The sequence below is a fragment of the Malus domestica genome, chromosome 05 (genome assembly GCF_042453785.1).
Source record: "Malus domestica chromosome 05, GDT2T_hap1".
In the NCBI taxonomy this organism is placed as follows: Eukaryota; Viridiplantae; Streptophyta; class Magnoliopsida; order Rosales; family Rosaceae; genus Malus; species Malus domestica.
Window position 1 is genome coordinate 26522518 of NC_091665.1, and position 21995 is coordinate 26544512.

Consider the following 21995-nt stretch of genomic DNA (forward strand, 5'->3'; position numbering starts at 1 on the left):
TTTGTTTTAAAACTACTAATTATAATTATAAAAAGTAAATAATGTAATAAATAATAGTTTAAACTTGATATATCGGGGTGAAGAACAAAATTTAAGAGAAAATCAATGTGCCACAACCTTCAAATTAATTTTTTATGTTTAAAATTTGACATTTCCTTTCCACTTAGGAATACGGTTTAGTGGTATTTTATTTGTAAGTAAGATGTCTTATGTACAATTCTCACTTAAGGTGAATTTAAACTACATTATTATGGCTCGCCCATTGTGAGACTTAGTCAATTCTTCTACCTTCTTAATGTACATAATATCGTTTGTTTAATTTTTTTTTTTTTAAAAGATGGTCTTAGATGGAAAATGCCATAATGGTATGTAAATAGAAACATAACCTCATATTAATAGAAACTTAATACTTATGGTGCCCTGATTTTCTGGGGACCTGGGCGGCCATCTTGCTAGCCTGAACCAGTGCCAGCTAGTGTTTAAGTAGGATTTTTATTTTTTTTGGAAAATATACAATTTATTTTTTGTAACACAATTAACTTAAAATAAATGCTTAATTTCTTCAACAAAAAAATGCATTAATTTTTTTATTAATTTGTAAAAAAATTTAAAAAAAAACTAATACAAAAGGTTTCATTTAATTTAAAAAATAATTTATGGTCCAATCATGTTTCTTGTCTAACTGCACTCAACTCTGGACAAAATTGAGTCGTAGCTAAGTCTTCAAGTAAATGTGCTAAAGTTAGTCAAAGTCAATGAAGTCAATTCTATCCCCTGAAACATATTTCCCCGCAGCATCCAGTACGGGATCTTTAACAAAACTTTTAAGAATTCAATTCATTTACACCAAAACTTTACGTAAAGTAAATCTGCAAAACTTTTAAGAATTCAAACCAAAACTTTACGTAAAGGGAGGGATGCACGATTTTCATGTGTGAAACGAGGCATAATCAAATGATGTTATCGAGGCACACGATAATGATAAACATAACATCGTTGATCATCTTTATAATATAGGTAGACATTAGATTTCAACTCACGTTTATGATCAATTAGAAACAATAACCTAATTAATTTTTGGAGACACTACAAGAAAAGTGAACAATAGCTACTCTAGTTAGTGACTAGTTTGGTAATTGTTGCTGGGTGACAATGGTGTTGCCAATGAAAAAATAGTGATAAAAGTTCAAATATATCTATATTAATGCATTTGTCGCCATTGTGGTGTAACTATTACCTACTTTTTAGTTTTTTGAAACACTCATCACCAGAGTAAAATTACATTCACCACATTTTGTATATACCACATCTCTAATAGAGGAAAGAATCCATCAGTATCAATAGGTCACACTTATATTAGACATTAGGGATGTGGTACAAATAAATGTGTACAAAATATCATTTTACACATTCTTCAACAATACCAGTTTAGACAATTCAAATATATGAGCATTATTCTGCTACACTACAACTCGCTCAAAAATTATAGTTCTTTAGATCCCAAAAACCTATCTAAATTAAGATTGACTATGCTTGGAGAAGACTATGTAGGAGGATTACTGATCAGGTGAACTACTTCCCTCATCGTAGGTCTTGCAGAGCTGTCGTTGTCGACACACAGCATTGCCAGTTTGAACAAATGTATGACAGCCGCCAAGGGGTATCCGGCGAGATTTGGATCCACCACTGCTAGAACCGATGATGAACTGGACAACGACTTGGTAGTTTTCCTCACCCAACCCACTAAGCTTATAGCGTCTTCATAGTTCATCACTGCTTTCCTCCCTGTTATTAGCTCCAGCAAAACCACACCAAAACTGTACACGTCTATTTTCTCATCCACTTTTAGTGTATAACCGTACTCTGTACGTTTGCACCATCATATAAAATAAAATTATTGTTAGAGGACCAAAAAACAGGTCTAGCTAGATAGATGCTTGACTAACAAGAAACTTTTTTATATTTGACGTGTTTGGTGAAGGTACGGAGCTTTTGATAATCATTTCATTTACATTTATTTTATCTTTTATACAAATGAAATCTGATTTCAAAATCAAGTCAGAATGTAAAAACTCACAAAAACATATTTTAGATTTTGGTTTTCAGTTTTCATTTTTCATTTTTTTTATTTGAAAATTAAAAACCGTTATCAAACAAGTTTTAATTTTTCGATTTTAATGAAGGAAAAAACTAAAAACCCTATAAACTGAATATTAAAATAGTTATCAAACAATTCTTTAATTAATTAATCGAAGATGAAATAGATTACGGACCTGGGGCGATGTAACCGAAGGAACCAGCAAATGAAGACATGCAATCAGCTGCTACTCCATGAAAGTACTTAGCGAGCCCAAAATCAGCAACATGAGCCTCAAAGTTTGAATCCAACAAGATGTTATGGGACTTGATATCTCTGTGTATAATCAGGGGTGAACAGTCATGGTGTAGATAACACAATCCCTTAGCAGCCTCCACTGCAATTTTATACCTCCTCTCCCACTGCAGTTCCCCTCCATTTTCCCCATGCAATATTTTTCCCAAGCTACCATTAGGCATGTACTCGTACAACAACAAATTAGAGTCCTTATTGTTCGACATGTGTCCCAAAAGCCTCACTATGTTTCGGTGTTTGATTTGCCCCAGCGTCTTAATCTCCGCTGCAAATCCATGATCCCTTTGCCCTCTATTACTTGATGATCCTACTAGCTGTTTGATTGCTATGTCAAGGCCGCTTGGCATGGTTCCCCGGTAGACAATCCCAGCACCGCCTTTGCCTATTATGTTCTCTTGCTTTATGCACTGTAGCAAGTCCTCGACTTTGAGGTCGAGCTGCTGGAACAATGTGAGCCTCCAACCACTAGATTTTTGAATATTTCTTCCTGTACAAACCTTTATCAGTAGGAATACTAGAAGCAGGATAAGTAGGGAACCGAGAACCGCAGGTAGTCCAGCGATGATCATAAGACCGAGCCTGGAGGAACCAAACACATTGTGGTCTTGAGATTTCTTGTTAATGAAGGAACACGGGCGTGAGACGTTGGTACAGAGATAGGGGTTCCCACGAAACGACGCGATATCCAGAAAATGATCACTGGTTGGGATTCTACCGGTGAAATTGTTATAAGAGAGATCCAAAGTTGTAAGGGTTTCCATGCCGGGTATTCCGTCAGGTATTTGGCCAGTGAGTCGGTTCCGAGACATATTCAGAAGATAAACTAGTTTCAGCTTCTCTACCCCTCTTGGGATTTCGCCGACCAAATTGTTTCGACTCAAATCAAGCGACCCTAGAGACGAACAATTAGAAACAGAAGCTGGAATTTCGCCACCGAGCTTGTTGACGCTGATGTTGATTTTTGATAACACTATCAAGTTGAAGATTTCTTCTGGTATTTTCCCAGAAAATCGGTTCATCTCCAGCGAGAGAGTTGTTAAGTTGTTGAGGTTTCCAATTGCGGGTGGGATCCTCCCCGAAATCTGATTCCCAGAAAGCGAGAGGATTGCGAGTGTGCCCGCTGTCATTTGTGTTGGAAGTTGACCGGACAGGCAGTTATCATTCATCTCAATCATGCCCAATCTCGGCAAGTTGAGGATCCCAACAGGAATAGTCCCGCTGATTCGGTTTTTCTTCATTCGGATTTTGACAAGAGACTTGCATTGGCCGAGCTCCAACGGAATGGGCCCAAAGAAGTTGTTATCCATCAGAATCAGCGTCCTCAGCCTCCCGCCTAAGCACAAATTCCGAGGAATCAACCCGGTTAGTTTGTTTCCGGAGACATCCAAGTCCGTAAGCCTGCCGTTCTGGCCAAGACTTTCGGGTAGTTGGAATGTAAAGTTGTTCCCCCACAGATGAAGAATCTCCAGATGAGGAAGGTCACCGATGAACTTGGGTATGGGACCGTAAAGATTGTTCCAATACAGATAGATGGACCTAATGCTCTTCAGCTCTGAGAACCGTTCGGGTATTTCTCCGGTGAGTTCGTTTTCGGCGAGATCCAAGGACACGAGGCTCGCCATGCTCGAAAGTTCCGGTGGTATAAAACCACCGAGCCGATTTACTTGTAAACACAACGAGTGCAAATTCTTCAAAAGGCTCAGACTCGTGGGAATCTTGCCAGTGAGGTTACAGCTGGCCATGTAGAGCACTTTCAGCAACGGCAGCGATCCAAACTCCGGTGGAATCCCGCCTTCGTAACTGTTATCGTTCCCTAGGTACAATTCCTTGAGGTTCTTTAACCGTGCCAAGCTTGCCGGGAGCTTCCCGGTGAGAAAATTGCCGTTGAGGCCTAAATACTCCAAGCTCCGGATATTAGAATAACTTTCGGGAATGTTTCCCGTGAAGTAGTTGCCTCCCAGATGAAGATGTTTGAGCTTTGTACAGCTGGCGGCGAGCTCCAGCGGCAGCTGTCCCGTGAAGTTGTTATTGTAGGCGTCAAGGACCTCAAGCTCCGTCATCCCGAGAGTGATTTCTCCGGGGAACGTGCCGCTGAAGAAGTTGTTTGAGATGTTCAAATGCGTTAACGCCGTCAGGTTGGCCATCTCCGTGGGAAGCCTCCCCGAGAGGTTGTTTTCGGCGAGGTTGAGGTTCACGAGCTTGTTTAGGAGCCCGATCTCTGCTGGAATCGAGCCTCGATGCATCACGGGCGGCATATTTGAGACGTTAAGAGCAACCACTCGTGATCGCTGGTCGCATGAAACTCCAGAAAAGGAGCAATAGTGCTGGGCGGAGGGCTCCCACCCGGTAATATTCATGGCCTTCTTGAGCTTCAGTAGCGCGTCGAGGTCGTCGGCGCACGGCGATGATGGGAACAAAAGGAATATGATGAAGGAAATGTAGGCGGATATTAGCTTCTTAAATTTTTTATTTTCCATCGGTGATCACTGATCAGTGGCCACTAGCTAGTTCTTTCTTCTTGATCGTACGTGAATTCGTGATTAGTTCATAATTTATGTTAATTACATGATTTTTTTTATATAATAGAGTAGTACTACGTTGGAAATGTGGTAAGTGGGTGGGTAGGAGTAGGACAAAAAGGATTATTTTTAGAATTTTCAGTGTTTCTGCGGTAATTTTAATTTTCACACTGAAGTCAATGTGTAGTAGGTCTAATTTATTTCATGGTGAGAGAGCTTTTGCTTGCGTCTCATCCCAATTGCACGCTTTCATAATTGTAGACCCAAGTTTTTCATGATAGAATCCTTATCAAAATATTTGAGGCTGCCAATTTACATGTTAGAAGAAAGAAGAAATTGGAGCATTGATCAGTATTGGCCGATTTATGTTCGAACTTTAAGGGCTGCTAAAATAAAACATTCAAGTTTGTTTAGATAAACAGCGTACAAAGCGTGCAATCATTTGGCCAATTTAGTGGATTTTCATCCTATGTCCAATCATGTTGTATACATGTCAACGTATGCCATAGTTCATGGAGTGTTGTCGGGAGCCCATATCAAGTATTGTTGAGATTCATTGTTAAGTTTTACCGAAATGAGCCGAACATACATTATATTAAACATTGATGAACACAAAAGAGTCTCACACCAGACATTCAAAGAGTCCTTAACGGACTTTCATAAGCGTGTTTCACATGAATCCATGCATAAAAATCCATCAAAATTGGTATGTGACTATCCTTTGTCGCAAGGATGCTTTTAGGAAGGATCGGATTGAAAACCAAGTTTCCAATTTTCGCTCCCAAATTTCGGAATAAGGTCGGATAGGAACATAATTTTTAAATTTGGAAATTTTGTAATTGGAGTAATCTCATAAATTTTGGAACGTAATTCGGATTCATATATTTTAAAAGTTTTCGAGTGTTCTCGGCTTTTTTTATTACATGTAATTTATTTGGTGGCATACTAGTATGATTATCCATTTTGATATATATAAGTATGTTTAATATAAAAACAATGAACAAACTATATCTAAAACTAACACTAAAATACAAAAGTTGACAATAAAATACATAATTTGAGTACATAACTAAGAATTCAGAATATTTCGGAAGATTTTTTTTTTCATCAATATAAGTTTGGAACACTTAAGAAAAATTCAGGTTAGAAATTCGGAGTTACCGAAATTGCTAAATTCATTCTGATTTTCCGAAAATATTCGGATTCAGAAATTTTATTATCAGAAATCGCAAACCCATTACAAATTGCACCCCTACTTTGTCGGAAGAATGAGGCCTTTATGAAAGCTTGTCTTAGTCTCCTTCCCGAGTCTGCATCTTTTGCGTTCAAGTTATTATAACTGAATACAGGAGAGCTCCGCTGACATCCCCGCAAGCACATGTTTTGAATCTCAGCAGACGAACGGAGTCGAAATTTGTGGTTTGATGATGCATTTGTTTTTCATTTAGATACGTGAGAGATGCCAAGAAATCGAAGGAAAAAGAAAGAAGCTGATTTATTCACTATATTAGTATGTACAACAAATTTCAATCAAAAGCCAACAGAATTAATTCGATCCCAAGACAGATCAAAACAAGCAAAGATTGGCTGATTGATGGCATTACGAATAAATAAATAAATAAAAGAGAAAAAAGAAACCTGATCATTCAACATCATCCACAAACTGTGATTGATCATCAAATCTGATCATGATTTACTATCTAGTACCTCCTGCAGAAGATTCAGGCCTTCCGCCGATATACTCCTCTTGAATTTTAACTTTGGGATCTCAAGCAACGGGGGTGGATCTGGCGAGAAGCATACCACTACCACCGTCAGGTTATCGCACGTATTGCGCTTGAGTGCCTCCCGAACCAGCTCTCTTGAGCATCTCTCGGGATCATTGTGGATCATAAGTTCTTTCCTTGCCATCGTGACTGCACACTGGCTGCTCATCACATCCCACAACCCATCACAGCCTAGGATTAAGAATTCATCTTCCTCGCTCAGAATTGTCTCCTCGAGCTCTGGCTCTGCACTCAAGGGACACAAGGAACCTTTGGAGCCTTTCATGTGCCAGTCCCCAAGAGCTCGTGCCACAGATAATTGACCGTTGAGGTAGCCATCATACACCATGCCTCCCAGTTTCTCGATTCTCACTCTTTCGGAGGCACAATTGGGTTTATGGTCTTTGGAAAGCTCAATTGCCCTACCTCTTCTTCCCAGCACAGCTCGGCAATCTCCAGCATTTGCAATTAGCATCGCCCTGAAAAGGAGAAATCATATGTAAATCACAATGATGCCACTTGTAAAGACACAACAGGAAGAAAACTCTGGTCAAATCCTACAAGCCTTCAATACACTGTTCTTACAGAATAACTTGCCAAGTTTACCTGGATACAACTTATATGTTATAGCCGGACATCTATTGCACAATGGAAGCGTTTAAAAAGTGACCCACTTCCTCCAACTAAAACATTTATTACCATGTTACAAGCCTCTATATTGATTCCAGGAGTTGTACAGCCATGAAAGTATTCCTGGATAAAAGCACCATGGATGACAACAGAAAGGAGTGTGGTTGGCAAAGATGAAATTTTGATAGCTCATAACATAGAAGGATCACAATAGAATTCAAATGTTACATTAACCAAAATTGCTCATTAGCAATTGTTCAAAAATTTGTTTCCAACAACCCAAAAAAACAAAAAAAATCCTGTATGCTACACGGAGTCCTTACGAAAACTAATATACAATCATTCATAGACAGAACTGCAAGGGCATGATTGTGTTTACACCAATACAATTTGAAATCACTTTAGCAACAAAAGATAAGAAAAGACACGGTAGAATAATAGTAGGTCTCACCTTCCAGAGATGAGGGCCGTAAGTGCAGTGGTACCAGAAGAACTGTCAAGACCACTGGTAGCAGCAAAAGCAAGGTCAGCATTTAGAAAAGCGCTCTTCATAGCCTTCTTAGTACAGAACGGGAAATGTGGATCCTCAACTATAAACCTTAAAATGTTCTCTCTGATAAACGAAGATGCATCAGTACCACCATGGCCGTCAAAAACCTGTGATAGAAGGAAAGGTTGACACATAATGGCACATCAGGTAGTTGTAGACTCAGAAAAATCACATGAAAGTAGCATTAAAGTTTATGATCACAACTTTACATATTGTTCATTGATTAAATTACACACCCCATAGAATGCTCCAGGAGAAGTGAAGTTCGCAGTTGCACCTAGATGATCAAGAATATTGTCTACACAAATATGCTCATCCTCCATATATGGTTTCGGTCCAATCTCCGAGCAGCTTCCAGAGCGAAAAACAGGTACAAAAGCTGAGTTACTATCTGATGGGGAATTTGAGCTAACAATCCCAATATCCAACTCCTAAGCAAGGAGAGAAAAGGCAACATCAAATTTCTTGCCCATTTAATATGAAATGAATGATAAAAACTGCAATTGTTATAGCTGATTGAAGTCAATCTCACCACTTCAGCTGCAGGAGCCAACTGGGCAGAGCTCACGCAACACCTAATAGCTGAGAGGTGACGAGGAGGTCTGCCAATGTTCGGTTGCTTCAAGTTCTCAAAAGTACTTGATTTCTCTTCTCTTGTAACAGTAACGTTCTCCTTCCTATAACTGCCATCCAACATGGAAAGTGCCTGCGGGTAATCAGTCCCTGCAGCCATTTTCTCCCCAAAACATAATCCACCCCCGGATAAATAACTGGACCTCAAGTATACCCTTTCAAACACTCCTTTTCGCATAGAACAAGTTCGAACTTCAGGAGCTTCGTACTATTCTCGAGCAAACAAATTTTCAATACCAGGAACAGACCCAGTATAATACCACGCAACAGCTTCAATTATTCGTCTTCCTTTTGCGTTGTTTCTTCAGATTATTTGTTGGGTACCTGAGCAGAAAATTACCAGAAAATTCTCAACTCACTTCTCAATAACTTGTTGAGCTAAAAGTTAAAAGATCAAACAGCCCAGGTAATCAATTGAACCACAAGCTACAATCCTAAATTGTACTGGAAACTGTAAACTCCCTAAAAAGCAAACAACTTTGAAATTTCCAGGACTACCCACAAATCCATATCTCAATCCAAACCACCAAATCAGCCACAACCATATCAAATTTCAGGGAATAAAACACACAAACCAATAAAAAAAATCATGACTTTATTCTATTTTTGTTAAGCATAAAGTCCACAGCTATCATTTTTACTAAACAAATCATATAACTCAATAGATTCAGAACTACAAAAATCAAATCCAAATACAGAAACCATCACAGACCAAGCAAAAAACTTAGGCAGAAAAAAAACCCAAATTAACAAAACTATTTACTCAAAATCCCCAATAACAATCACACACCATAGATTGCAACTTTTCAGCCATAAAGATTCAAACTTTACACATAAAAAAGATAAAATCTGGAGAAAATAGTAGGTGGGTGATGAGATTATGAGATGAAAAATACTTGCCGTACTGTTTTGGTTAGCTTGACAAAACCTCCAAAGATCCTGAAAGAGAAATTGGAAATTGATGGGAACAAACAAGCCCACAAAACCCTCGAACCTTTCAACTCAAAAATTGGAAAAATGGTTTTTATTTTTTTATTTAAAAAGATTTTTTGGTTTGATATGTTTGTACGATTTGATGTTGAAAGAGTCTGATGAATGAAGAAAACAAAGGGCAACCGGCTACGTGTGCTTTTCAACCGGTCATTGCGGGTCGCCCGGTGGATTCGTAGATACGGCCAGCTGCGAAACCGACACGTTGCGGGGGTGGGGTTTTGATATTTCGGTTGGTAACCGGATGTTGGGAAGCGAGCGTGGTGGGAGTTCAACAATTGCGGCTGGGGTGTTTTTTCATCCGTTGGATTAGAACAGTTGGTGATTGACGGCGGGATGAGGACTGACGATTTTCACCAAACGTGGAAAAACTGGTAGTTGACGGCGCCGATCTTTTTATTCATGTTTTCAAAGCGGTAAACTGGAAAATAGGTTTTTGCAGAAAGTGGAGATTCTAATTCCTAAATATTCCACACCAATGCCATCCAGACACATCACATTATTTGTAATTTCATTTTTCATGGATGAGATAACTTAATTTCTCTAATTATATTTTGGATTTTTAGGATTTTTTTTAGCACATCGATATTTTTTACATTAAGGGGGAGAGAAGTTCAGCTAAACCACATAATGAGTAACTTAATTTGTTATCGAATTGTCAGCCACGAGACTATAGTACTGACTGACGACTTTTTAGGATTTTGATCATCATGTTTCCTTTCAACCACAATAAATACAAAAGTGTTGTTCACACATCCATTTTTTCTTCCCACACACTCTTATTAATTTTTTTTACAGTGATTTTCTTTAATTCATTCAATCCAACGGTCAAAAATTAAATAACATATATGAAAAGTAAAAATGAATGTATGAATAGCACTGCCCTGAGATATTAAAAAGAAAGGCCTTCCACAATTTCATTTTCACATTAATAAGCCCAAGAAATTAAAGGGCACTTTCATAACATATTGTGTGTTTGACAGGGGAGATTTAGACCACTCACCAACACAAGAAATTCTTGGATATCTTCGTTGACACAAGATAATTCATCGACAAAAAAGTCTATATTTCTCAATCCCCACATGTTGAAAGTTTTAGGTGTGGCTAACCTATGCGATTTCAACCCGTTATGAATGAAATCTCCACATTTGAAATTATCTAAATTATATATAGGTAATTCATCCATGCCACAATAAAATGTTACATTTTTTATTAAGGGCTGATGAGCTATATATGTCATTTACTCAAACTTGACCAATTCAATTGTGTCCATGATATAGTTATGGCTCCATACCTTTTGTCAAATTCTTTTTAGTAAGTATAACATGGGTTTTGATTCATATTTACAATTTCCATGGATTTTCTTCTATATTAGAAAAAACTTATATATTTTCAAAACTGTGCACATTTTTTTTGTAAGTATAATATGTGGAATATTTTTGCAAGGCTTTATATGATTGTAACTTTAACGTTTCATCAGCACATGCATTTGCTATGTAGAAAGAGTAGGCTTCTCAATTGCATACACAGCAGCAGCCGATGCAGCTGGTGAGTCAATCCAGCAGAGGCACCATCCTCTCTACATTCTACTATGGCTACACCTGTTCCCAATTAGTCCTGGGAGGAATGGCGGCTCAGAAACTAGGAGGACAATCCGCCCACCTCTCATTTGTCACATGGTCTCTAACATATGCCTTCGTCCAACTAGACCCTAATCGTGCCACGACCATGTTCCCCCTCTTTCCACTCTGTCCACACGGTGGGTAGCACCTCACGAGCGGTCTAGGACTGTTTCTGTCACACTTCTGGGATGTATCTCAATGCGGCTACAGCAATGCTTGTGGTTCCAAGCCTTGTGAGACTGAAAAGCCCCCATTTTGTGCTTGTGGTTGAAGCAACTGTGTGGAGTATTTGGTCTTCGGTCTGGTTGAACTATACATTTGAGTTTGGACCTTAAGCAAAGGTGGACGTTGTGGGGAGAGTGAATCCTGTATTTAGATAGAGATATATTTATACATAACTCATTTTCTAAGGTGAAATCGAAAGAAAAAAAATAGGGAGATTGACAAGAAATGATAAGGCCACACGTGAGATTGTGAGAGTAGGGAATCAAAGCATTACCATGCACTAATTAGAATCGAGTAGTATAGGTTAAGTCAATGGTAACGGAAAATGTTGACATGATATATAGGTTAGACCACGGGAAATTAGCAAGTTGGAAACATATTAGGAGACCAGAAAGAGCAAATCGTTTAAAGTGAAAATTTATTTGAATTCATTATTTTGTTTCTTTATAAAGCCCAAAAGTAAATTTATTTCAAATAAAGTTATCCTTTGAATAAAAAGTTTTTATCGTGACGTGATCGGATAATCGGATAATCGGATAATCGGATATCTACGTTGAACATCGAATTATTTGGGTGGTGAGGTTTTGTCAAAAGACTTGATAAAAGAGAGAGACTACTTTTGAAGGCAGAGGAGACTTGGGAATGGGTGCATGGTGCGTGAGAGAGTTTGAGAGTATCTTTAATGGAGTTAGTAAATTTATCTTCTTTTTTATTTATTTATTTTTATTAACAGAAGCGATGAAGTTTTTTATTACAATGAGTACATATTTTCCAATGATCAATTTCTTGATCAAGAGACAATTCACACAAATTACAAATAATTTTAAATCTCTATACGGGCACTGCAAGTAGCAATGCCCTTGTAAATATAAAAGGTTGGTCGTTACTTTTTCAATTCAGTAATTGGGTTGCTACTTTAGAGACTATTTTTTCCTCTGTTGCATGGCAAATTTAATTTGTTACTCATTTGCTACTTCTATCAGAGATACTCTTCGAGATGACTCATGATTCCACACTATGTTCTTTCTGATGTAGCCAATAAATTGGATTATTTAATACAATAAAGATTAAAATGAAAGAAGTGACATTTAATGATAAAAAAAGAAGAAGAAATCATTGAAAAATTGGTGACTCATAAGTTAAGGGATTGTTTACTTTTGTCATCTCCTAAAAGTGGATGTTATCGTTTTTTCAAGTTGTTCAACTTAATGTAGCTTTGATTTGGTGTGTTAGTTTTTGCTTATAGAGTATGAATTCAAGAGAATGACGAGATCTACAAGCTTCATGCAAATCAACAAGCTGGATTAGAATTCCACAAAATAATGTTTAATTAATGAAAACGAGATTTAAGTTTTCAGGACTATAATTTTCATTGTTATATTATTTGTTTGATTTTTTTTATATTTGAACTCTAAGAATTATAAGTACCACCTTTATTACAGTGCTAGGTTTGTAATCTTTCATACTTTCAATCAATATTGTAAGTACCACCTTTAGAGTGCTAGGTTTGTAATCTTTCATACTTTCAATTAATAAATTGTAAACTTTTCTCTATTTTTTTGTATATTTTTTACTACTAGGGGATTTCGGTGCATGTATTCGGATTTTATGTTTGTTGATCTTTTTTTGTTGTATATTCTGTTGGGTCACTTTTAAATACTAGTATGCAAAAAATGTTATAATAAGAGCTAATAGCGTTTTAGAAAGGTTAACACTACGATACATAATGCTATAAAAACAATTGAGGTATTTGTCGATTTGCTCCTTTAAACTTATACCCCACTGTCAATTTCCTCCTTCAACTTTTAATTTTGCCAATTTTCCCTGTAAAACATTTATTTATACCACTATCGTTAAATTTTGAAGTTTTCCATCAACATGGCAAACACGTGAGCCGTTAATAGGGGATTAAAAAGGGTGATATCAACGCTCATCTCCTAATCCAGCGTTCCCAACTTCATTCCTCCATTCACCATCCATCTCTTACCTAATTCCCCCAATATTAAGCTCCCAAATTGTTCTTAAATGAGCGAAGTTGTGGTTTCAATGTAAATTTGGTAAACGGCATTGAAGGGACAGGGAGGAACTCATCCAATCAAATTAAAAATAAGATGAACAAAATTGAAATAATTGATTAGCAGTCCGAGACATGGATGACTTCCTTCACGAGGATGCGAGCAAAGAAAGCTTATTCCTAAGGTCATGGAAGTAAACTTAGCTATGAACATTGCAAACCCAAAACTTACTCCAGTTGCCTTGCCCATAACCTCATCGTACCCGTAAGCAAAATTGCAAACCCAAAACCACAATTATATCAGTACACTCAAAGCAACACAAGTTACTCGGAAAGGCAGATTGAGATGGAGCAGCCAGAGACTCTTGGACGCACCAGTGCGTGCAATTCGACCCAGCTAGACCATTTCCCTTAAAATTACCTCTGATGTTTCGATATTGGCTCTAAGCTATCATTTTAGTAAGGCAAACTCAACTTTTTACGTTAAGTAATGCTACATACGAGTAATGTTACATTTTTTTTCCGTTGTTTATAGGATATTTTATAGCACATGATGTGACATGTAATGGACAATTAACATCCAGTTAGATAAATGCGACATTATAACATTCAATGAAATAAATGTCAACATTAAATGAGATAAAATTCTAAATTAATGTGACGGTTACAATCACTTGCCACTTCATGTGGTATAGAAACCGAACTCATGTTAGCCGCCAAGCGAGCCAATACCATTGCTCATCACTTAAATTGCTTAGCTCTCCATGGATTTTCGTTGTCGATTTGAGGAGCCAACGGACCTCGTTTTGGAAATGTCATCTGATGATTGTTGTGATTATTAACCAATTGACACTTATCAGTTATCTATTCGTTATAGTCACCATCACTCAATTAGTTAATACTGTTAAAGAGTTAGTTACAAAGGGTATTATTGTAATAATCCATGTATTTTGGATACTATATAACACATTGTAAAGGCTTGTAATAATTCATAGTGTGAAATACAAAGTCTTTTGAAATTCCTTCATCCCTAAGCTTCTATCCTCCTCCTTCCATTTCTTCTTTTCTCAATTTCTCAGTATTATGATGGTATCATCCCTGGAAGGGCTCGTCGCCGCTTTGATCCTTGGTGACTTTTCTGCTGCTCTGTAAGATTGTTGCCGTTTTGATTTCTGGTGGTGCTTTGTTGCTGCTTTGTAACTCCGTGTGCGATTTTGAAGACTCTGGAAGATTGTTGAAGTAGTTCACGTTCTCTGATTGTTGAAATCAATTCAGGTGACATCTTTCTTTCGATTTGGAAGATATTTCGATCATGGATTATTGTGTTCTTGAGATTCTTGAAGAAATTGTATGGAGTAAGATATGAGAAATTTGTTGTTCTTTGATTGTGTAGCGTAATGTTCATAAATTGCTGGTGAAGAAATAATAGTGAAATTGGAATATTCAAGAAAGTGTTATTCTTTCTTGGTGATTTTGGAAAGTGTCAATCTTCCTTGGCGATTTAGGAAAGTGTCAATCTTTCTTGGTAAAGAGTTTCAATCTTTTCGAGTTTTTGCAGTTTTTTCCAATTGAAAAGAGTGTTAATCTCTTCTTGTTCATTACATATTGATATTTTTGTATTTGTGATCTGATTCAAGATGACTACTCCGACTGTTAAAGTAGAAAATTTGTTAGGGATGCTTACTATAAAATTGAAAGATGATAATTTCGCCAAATGGGCATTTCAATTTAAGGCTGTGTTGAAGGGTTACAAACTGTTTGGTCATTTCGATGGCACTGATGTGTGTCCATCAAAGTTTATCATAACTACTGATCTTGGAGTTACTGAGGAAGTTACTAAAGCTTATATTGATTGGGAGTCAACTGATATGGCTTTATTAAGTCTTTTTCTTGCAACTCTATCTGATGAAGTGATGGAATATGTTCTTGGATGCAAGAATGCCCATGAGGCTTGGGTGAATCTTGTAGATAGGTTTGCTTCTGTCTCAAAATCAAGAATGAATCACCTAAAGACTAAGCTGCATACTATACAAAAGGGAACCGATTCGATTGATAAGTATTTTATGTGATTGAAAAATATTAGAGAGCAATTAAGTGTTGTAGGAGAGTATATCTCAGACAATGATGTTATAATTACTGGTTTAGTTGGGCTACCAAAAGAATATGCGATAATAAGAATTGTCATTCGTGCTAGGGAGTCATCAATTACTCTCAAGAGTTTAAAGCACAACTTCTTGGTGCTGAAAAGGAAATTGAAGGAGAAATCAGTATGTTGTCTCAGAGTTTGTCAGCCTTGTATGTGAAAGGGACTGGTACTAATCCTAGATCTTCAATGGTCACTGGTTATTCTTCTAATCCGCATAGTCATAGTCACATCTCTGCTACTACTGGTGGTGTTTTGTCACAAGTTCCCTATAATGGTATCTCCACCACAATTTCAACCTGATATGCAGTCCTTTCAATTATATTCCACACCACAACCACCGGCTACCTTTTATCATCTTGCACCATATGGTTTTGGTTTCTTTGGAAATTCTGGTTCTAATTCAGATACAAGAAATCAAAATTCAAATTATGGCTCTACCTTTAAGGGTCAAAACAATTACAGGTCCAGTAATGGATACAAGGGGTGGAATTTCAATTCTTGAGGGTACAAGCAGAACTCAAATAACAATGGTTGGTCTGGAAACACAGATACAAGGATGAACGTAGTTATTGAATGCCAAATCTGCAACAAACGAGGTCATACAGCAGCAAACTATTTTCACCAGAACACTAACAATTCTTCTAATGGTTTTGTGATCGAGTGCCAAATTTGTGGGAAGAAGGGTCATGCTGCTCTTGATTGTTATAAGAGAAGTAACTAAACATATCAAAGTCAACCTCCTCCATCTTCAATAAATGCCATGAATGCACAACAATCATCACAGTTCTTGCCCACTGATTCATCGATAGTGGACTCTGGTGCTTCTCACCACATGACAACTGATGTTAATGGCTTGGCACGGTTGCTCCATATGAAGGAAATGAGAAGATTACTATTGGTAATGGCTCAAGTATATCAATAAAAAACATTGGTTCCATTACTCTTCATACAAAAGACCATTCATTACTACTTTCTCATGTTTTACATGTTCCAAAGATTGCTAGAAGTTTGTTGTCTGTTAAACAAATGTGTGCTGATAACAACAATTGGTTTATATATGATGAGTCAAACTTCTTTTTACAGGACAAGAAGACAAATGAGATTCTGTATCAAGGAAAGAGTAGGCCCACATAGTTGTTTCAGATCCCAGTTTTTCACAGTGCTAAAGGTGTGCAGTCTACAGTTCTTACTACAACAGCTTTACTTGGTCAATTGGTGAAGTCAAATGTGTGGCATCAAAGGTTGGGTCACCCTACAAATGAAGTACTCTCTTGTATGCTAAAACAATGTAGTACACCATGTAATACAGATAATAAGCACAGTGTTTGTACATCATGTATTTAGGGCAAAATGTCTAGATTGCCATTTCCAGAGAGAACTGAAAAATGTTTGTCTCCATTTGATAAAGTTCATACTAATGTCTGGGGATCTTCTCCTATAAAGTCTATAGATGGCTATAGGTATTATGTATTGTTTGTTGATGAATATATAAGATACACTTGGGTATTTCCAATGTGCAATACATCTTATGTCTTCTCTATTTTTGTAAAGTTTTACCAGTTTGTGTTAAACCAATTTGGAGTATTTGTCAAGTGTTTACAAACTGATGGGGGATGAGAGTACATTAGTAAGCCTTTTACAAAGTTCTTAAGCGATAACGAAATTGCTCAGATGCTGTCATATCCATATACCCTTCAACAAAATGAAATTGCTGAGAGAAAACACAAGCATATAATTGAAACTTGAATTGCATTACTCATTAATGTTGGTTTACCATTGGAATTTTGGTATTTTGCTTGTGCACACTCACTATTTCTTATCAATCGAATGCCATGCAAGTCTCTGTCTCTGGTATCTCCTTATAATTATACAAGAAACTTCCAGATTTAAAATTTTTGAAGACATTTGGAACTGATGTGTTTCCCTGGCTTAGGCCTTACAATTCTAATAAGCTTCAAACAAGATCAGTGTGCTTGAAGAATTCTCAATTCACTTAGCCCACATCCCCACCCCTTAGTATATATAGTGTAGATAATATTGTTTGTTCGAAAAAGACTACTTGAATTATCTCGCCATAAATGTGGTATTAACACCCTCATGTACAATTAATATGATATGAAATATAGCTATTTAGTACTATATATTTTTCTTTACTTGTAAGTAAATGGCCTTAGGTTAAAATTTCGTAAATGACAAGTTAGTGATCAAGTTATTCCCCTCCCCCACCCTGCTTTTGAGTATAAATATATTGTTTTATAATAATTGTATGTTCATCATTCTTCCTGTCGTTAGTTGCTAGTTGCAGATATAATTAGAGTCTCATTGCCGTGTGATATTCTTTTGTAATCTTTCCTTTTTCTTTCGAGTTTATGCACTGTTGTCAAACAAAAGAAAAATTAAATGCATGCGAGGGTTTCTTTGGTGTGAGCACACAAATTTAATGTCTAATGAAATAATAACAATTTGTACTAAGAGGGAGCATAAGACGAATTTGTTGTTAAGTCGTATGACGTCAAAAGTAGCACTAGGGCACTAGGAAATTTTCTAAGACTTTTTTTTAACACCCTTTTTAATTGAAATCAAAGTGAACCAAATAAAACCAAGATAACCGAAAGTGAGAAGCCAATATCATCATGAAGAAAGGAAACAAAAAAACAAAAGAAAATTAATGAAAAGAGCTTGAAAACTTTGAGTTTTAACGATAATGACAAAATAAAGGGTAAAATGAATAATACTATGATTGACTTTTTAATGTAAGAATGTTGTTTTTCGTTAAAGTAAATAGTATCATGAGCTTTTCATTAAAATTCCCAAAAAACAAATATGCATAATACAACAAGAACATTGAGTAGACGTATAGTCTAATTGAATTCGAGTAGACTTGGGAAAGAAACTGATCAACTGCCAATAAATATGGGATTAAGTTGGGTCTTGTAAAATTATTGACAAACTTAAAAAGTAAGAACGTGTTTAAAATATGAAAATTTTAACGAAAAACTTATGGTACTGTTTACTTTAATGAAAAACCACATTTTTACATTAAAAAGTCAATCTCAGTACTATTCACTTTACTCTTTATTTTGTTCTTATCGTTAAAACTCAAAATTTTCAAGCCATTTTCATTAGTTTTCCTTTAAAATAAACTATGAAATAAGAGAGAATAAGAGAGAACATAGAGATTGGGAGGAGAAATGTGATAGTCTACTTTTATTATCATTCGACCCCTTTATATAGGGTAAGAGTAACTTGGAAGAGAAGCTCAAATGTCTCTACTTTACATCAACGGTTATATAAGAGATTAACCACACAATTGGTTACGAATACGAACAACCACATAGACAAGTATTTGCTACAAAACCTTTTAATTTAATATTCTCATAAGTTTTATTAATGTCAATCATGAAATTAGATAGTTTATGCATTCTAAGTCACATGCATCAACAGTTCAGAAATTGCCCAAGTTGCTTACAAAGCTTGGATTAAAAAATAAAAAATAAAAAATAAAAAAAAAGGTTTCGGAATTCTAGTAATTTCCTACTGTAGTGCAGCCATTAGGGAAGCAAACTTTACAGACATCAACTTAGTTCTAAATGTATCTGGTTTTAGATTGGTGCCGACTTGTGCAAAGCAGACGTTTCAATTTCACTCTTTCTGTATGTTAACGTGGGTCCTTTGTTGCCCTATCAAAATAATGTATAGCCATGATCCCTGCGCCTCCTTGAGGAAGTCCACGAACACCCACATGAACAAAGGGCCAAGCTAGCAAGCCCACAAAATCAGCCTACGAGTTTTCAGCACCGAACGCTGCATCAGAAATGGTCGTAACCGGAGCGCCCAAGTCATTGAATTGTCAAAACCTTACCATTGATCAAAAGAAGAGAGCACTCGGCTCAAGTACTTTCCGTCTGCTTCAACCAAGTGTCAGGCCTCACACCTTTCCGACACAAATTCAAAGAGGCAAGTCTAGTCCAAACATAAATTCTGTGCCATGTGTGGATCATCAACATAGAAGATAGCCCACGGTAAGTAGGCCAGTAAACACGTCACGTTTATTGGGTTTGAGTCGAGTTCAATTCGACTAGTTAAATTAACGGGTTATCCGAACCTGACCTGTTAAGCTAACAGATCACCTGTTTCACTCGTTAATAATAATAATAATTTTTTTTTTTTTTGCATAGAGTTTATTGTATGTAGTTAAGACTTTACTGAAATTATTAAAACATCCTCAACTAATGGGTGTTAACAGATTGACCCAAAGTAACCCGTTATTTAACGAGTTCACCCGTTAGCGACCCGACCCGACCCGACCCGACCCGTTAAGCATCAATCCAAATACTAATATTAACGGGTTAAATTGGTTTAACGGGTCGGGTCCAAAATTTCAGGTCCAACGGTAAGTCATAGGGAACAATTATTCGATATGACTACTTCACGACCGCCTTCAAATGAGAACCTCTCCTAAACAACTTTTCAACGTGGAAACCCGAAGAGTAGACATGCTTGGATGTTAACTCTGCTCCACATGTTAGTCGCTCACAGGGATAGCTTGCGGTCCGACAATTAAAAGCCCAAGACTTTTTTTTTTGGCCAAAGGAGAACTATATACCAAACAAACACAACTAAACAAAGGCCCAACACAAAACAAAGATATAACAAAAAACAGGCCTAAAACAAAACCAAAATAGAAAAAAGGCCCAGCAAGGCACAGAAACCAACAGCTTCTGCCATAAGCTTCCACAGCCATCGTCCCCATCGGAAACAAGTCCTTCAGCCGATGCCTAGCCGCCATCCAGTAGCGCCTCTACAGATGCCACCTCCAACCCACCAGAGCACAGCCACATAGTTTTTGTAGGAATAATCGGCAACCAAGTGAGCGGAGCCGATTAACGGAAGGAAGTTCGTGAAAGCCCACGAACAACACTGTCGGAACCGAGGAACAACTGGGAATAGCTAGACGAAGCGGAGAAAGTGGTGGTGGTGGAACCACCCGAGCCGGTGAAGACACCAGAGCTCTACACAGAATCTCCCAAATAAACTTGGCTGGCGAGCAGATCCAGGGTGAACAAAGAAGAGGGTTACCTGTAAGAGTAAAGAATCGGGGAAGGCCAAAGAGAAAATTGGGGAGCGATAGCAGTTGAGGCAGGGATAGGAGAAGGAGAAGAGAAATGAAAAAGCACGGCAACCAACCCCGGCCGAAGCCAGGGCCGGTGCCACCAGAAAAGTCCAAAATCAAAAGACTCACAAACAGTGAGAAAATACTCTCAGGTCAGAGAGAAAGAACTCCCACCGAGGAGAGAAAGAAAGTTCTAGCCCAAGAATTTTTGGACTGAGGCAAGGTCTATATAAAGAGGAGGAATAATCCAAAGAAGAGGTTGGATTTTCGAGGTGAACTACTTAAATTTGTTGTTTTTGCACCACTAGCACATCGACACTAACAAAGAGTTGTCACACCAGTCCCTTGGTGACTTCCTATATTTGAGCGTTAACAACTTAACAATGTATCGGTTGCCCTTGATGCTTTCTTATTTAAGTTTTCTTTTCTCTCAAAAGAAATTTTCACAGGTAAACCAGCCTTCTCTTTTACCGATTAAGTTGCAACTTTCCGGCATTGCTATTTTAGTTTTACAAGGCATTTCAGACCCAATTTGTAAATAAAAAAAAAAGTACAAATTTGATTGATTTTCTTATGATTTAGAATGCAGTTAATTTTGAAAAAATGATAGAATCCAGCAGTCTTTCGGAAACAGCTCTTAAAGACAATTCAAACTAGCACCATTTCTCTATGGGTAAAAATAACATGATCAAACATGCAGCCTCTCTATGCAAGCCTGCAGTCCAGCACCCATAAACCTCTTTAGAGGTGGAAGAAGAAGATTGATAACATGATTCATCGTCTGCATCAACTTATAAACAAGTCGAAGATGTTTATTAAATTGTTTGTTTCAGTTAAATTTTAGTTTTTTTTTTTTTATATTTTAGTTTTTGTTTGTTTGTTAACTAGTAAGGCATTTTGCTCTTTGTTCATAAAATCTTATAATTCATTAATAAGCAACAAAAATCTATTTTGGTTCGTCAATTTTTGAAAGCCTCTATGTTTGACGCAATCCGCCCAGTTGGCATTCTTAACATTTATTTTGTTTTCGACCAAAAGAAACATTCATGCAATAATGAAGTTTTGTATAAACTCGAGCTTGACGTAGTGGAATGGACTTGTGTAAGTGTGCGTCATCTTCTGTTAGAAGATTTAAGACGCAAATATGGTGTCAACTCATGCATGTTGTATGTAATGTGGTTTTGTTTCCTATGATCCGATATCATTTGGAGCATATGGTTTCAATTTATAAGAATTGTATGCGCAAGCTGTCATAGAGATGAATAATCGTATTTAACGAAAAACCATATTTTTACATTTTCCTGGTATTATTCACTATACCTTTAAAAATAACTTCTCATTAAAAGAGAAGTTTTTTTGAACTTTTCATTAATTTTTTTTTTTTACTTCGTCTCT

The 21995-nt window shown here is 37.0% G+C and overlaps 3 protein-coding genes across 6 annotated transcripts; 1 reads left to right on the plus strand and 2 right to left on the minus strand.

Annotated features, from left to right (window-relative positions):
- Nucleotides 1-1410: 1410 nt before the first annotated feature.
- Nucleotides 1411-4905, minus strand: LOC103410672 (receptor protein kinase CLAVATA1-like). Its single transcript, XM_029102278.2, has 2 exons — nt 2274-4905; nt 1411-1863 (listed from the first exon to the last, which is right to left on the minus strand). The coding sequence occupies exons 1-2, from the start codon at nt 4867-4869 to the stop codon at nt 1544-1546; spliced, it is 2916 nt and encodes a 971-aa protein (XP_028958111.2). The 5' UTR covers nt 4870-4905; the 3' UTR covers nt 1411-1543.
- A 1482-nt stretch (nt 4906-6387) lies between these two features.
- Nucleotides 6388-9567, minus strand: LOC103440932 (probable protein phosphatase 2C 27). 4 transcript variants are annotated; one of them, XM_070822475.1, is made up of 5 exons: nt 9391-9567; nt 8390-8814; nt 8094-8288; nt 7759-7964; nt 6388-7156 (listed from the first exon to the last, which is right to left on the minus strand). In XM_070822475.1, exons 2-5 carry the CDS (start codon nt 8666-8668, stop codon nt 6598-6600), a joined length of 1239 nt encoding a protein of 412 aa, XP_070678576.1. In that variant the 5' UTR covers nt 8669-8814; nt 9391-9567; the 3' UTR covers nt 6388-6597. The 4 variants fall into 4 exon arrangements, with proteins under 4 accessions (XP_070678576.1, XP_070678578.1, XP_070678577.1 ...); XM_070822477.1 differs by having other exon boundaries at nt 9396-9565; XM_070822476.1 differs by having other exon boundaries at nt 9387-9550.
- Nucleotides 9568-14978: 5411 nt separating this feature from the next.
- Nucleotides 14979-16047, plus strand: LOC139196172 (uncharacterized). Its single transcript, XM_070821839.1, has 3 exons — nt 14979-15313; nt 15425-15608; nt 15892-16047. The coding sequence occupies exons 1-3, from the start codon at nt 14979-14981 to the stop codon at nt 16045-16047; spliced, it is 675 nt and encodes a 224-aa protein (XP_070677940.1).
- Nucleotides 16048-21995: the final 5948 nt, after the last annotated feature.

What these genes read in the sequence shown, in the direction of transcription:
- LOC139196172 (XM_070821839.1), top strand. Translation starts at nt 14,979, where the DNA reads ATGACTACTCCGACTGTTAAAGTAGAAAATTTGTTAGGGATGCTTACT. An exon ending in TGGGTGAATCTTGTAGATAG is followed by an intron (nt 15,314 to 15,424) that starts GTTTGCTTCTGT and finishes GAAAAATATTAG; the next exon opens with AGAGCAATTAAGTGTTGTAG. An exon ending in GGAAATTGAAGGAGAAATCA is followed by an intron (nt 15,609 to 15,891) that starts GTATGTTGTCTC and finishes GTTCTAATTCAG; the next exon opens with ATACAAGAAATCAAAATTCA.
- LOC103410672 (XM_029102278.2), bottom strand. Translation starts at nt 4,869, where the DNA reads ATGGAAAATAAAAAATTTAAGAAGCTAATATCCGCCTACATTTCCTTC. An exon ending in CTTCGGTTACATCGCCCCAG is followed by an intron (nt 1,864 to 2,273) that starts GTCCGTAATCTA and finishes GCAAACGTACAG; the next exon opens with AGTACGGTTATACACTAAAA.
- LOC103440932 (XM_070822475.1), bottom strand. Translation starts at nt 8,668, where the DNA reads ATGCGAAAAGGAGTGTTTGAAAGGGTATACTTGAGGTCCAGTTATTTA. An exon ending in TGGCTCCTGCAGCTGAAGTG is followed by an intron (nt 8,289 to 8,389) that starts GTGAGATTGACT and finishes CTCCTTGCTTAG; the next exon opens with GAGTTGGATATTGGGATTGT. An exon ending in CTCCTGGAGCATTCTATGGG is followed by an intron (nt 7,965 to 8,093) that starts GTGTGTAATTTA and finishes CTTCTATCACAG; the next exon opens with GTTTTTGACGGCCATGGTGG.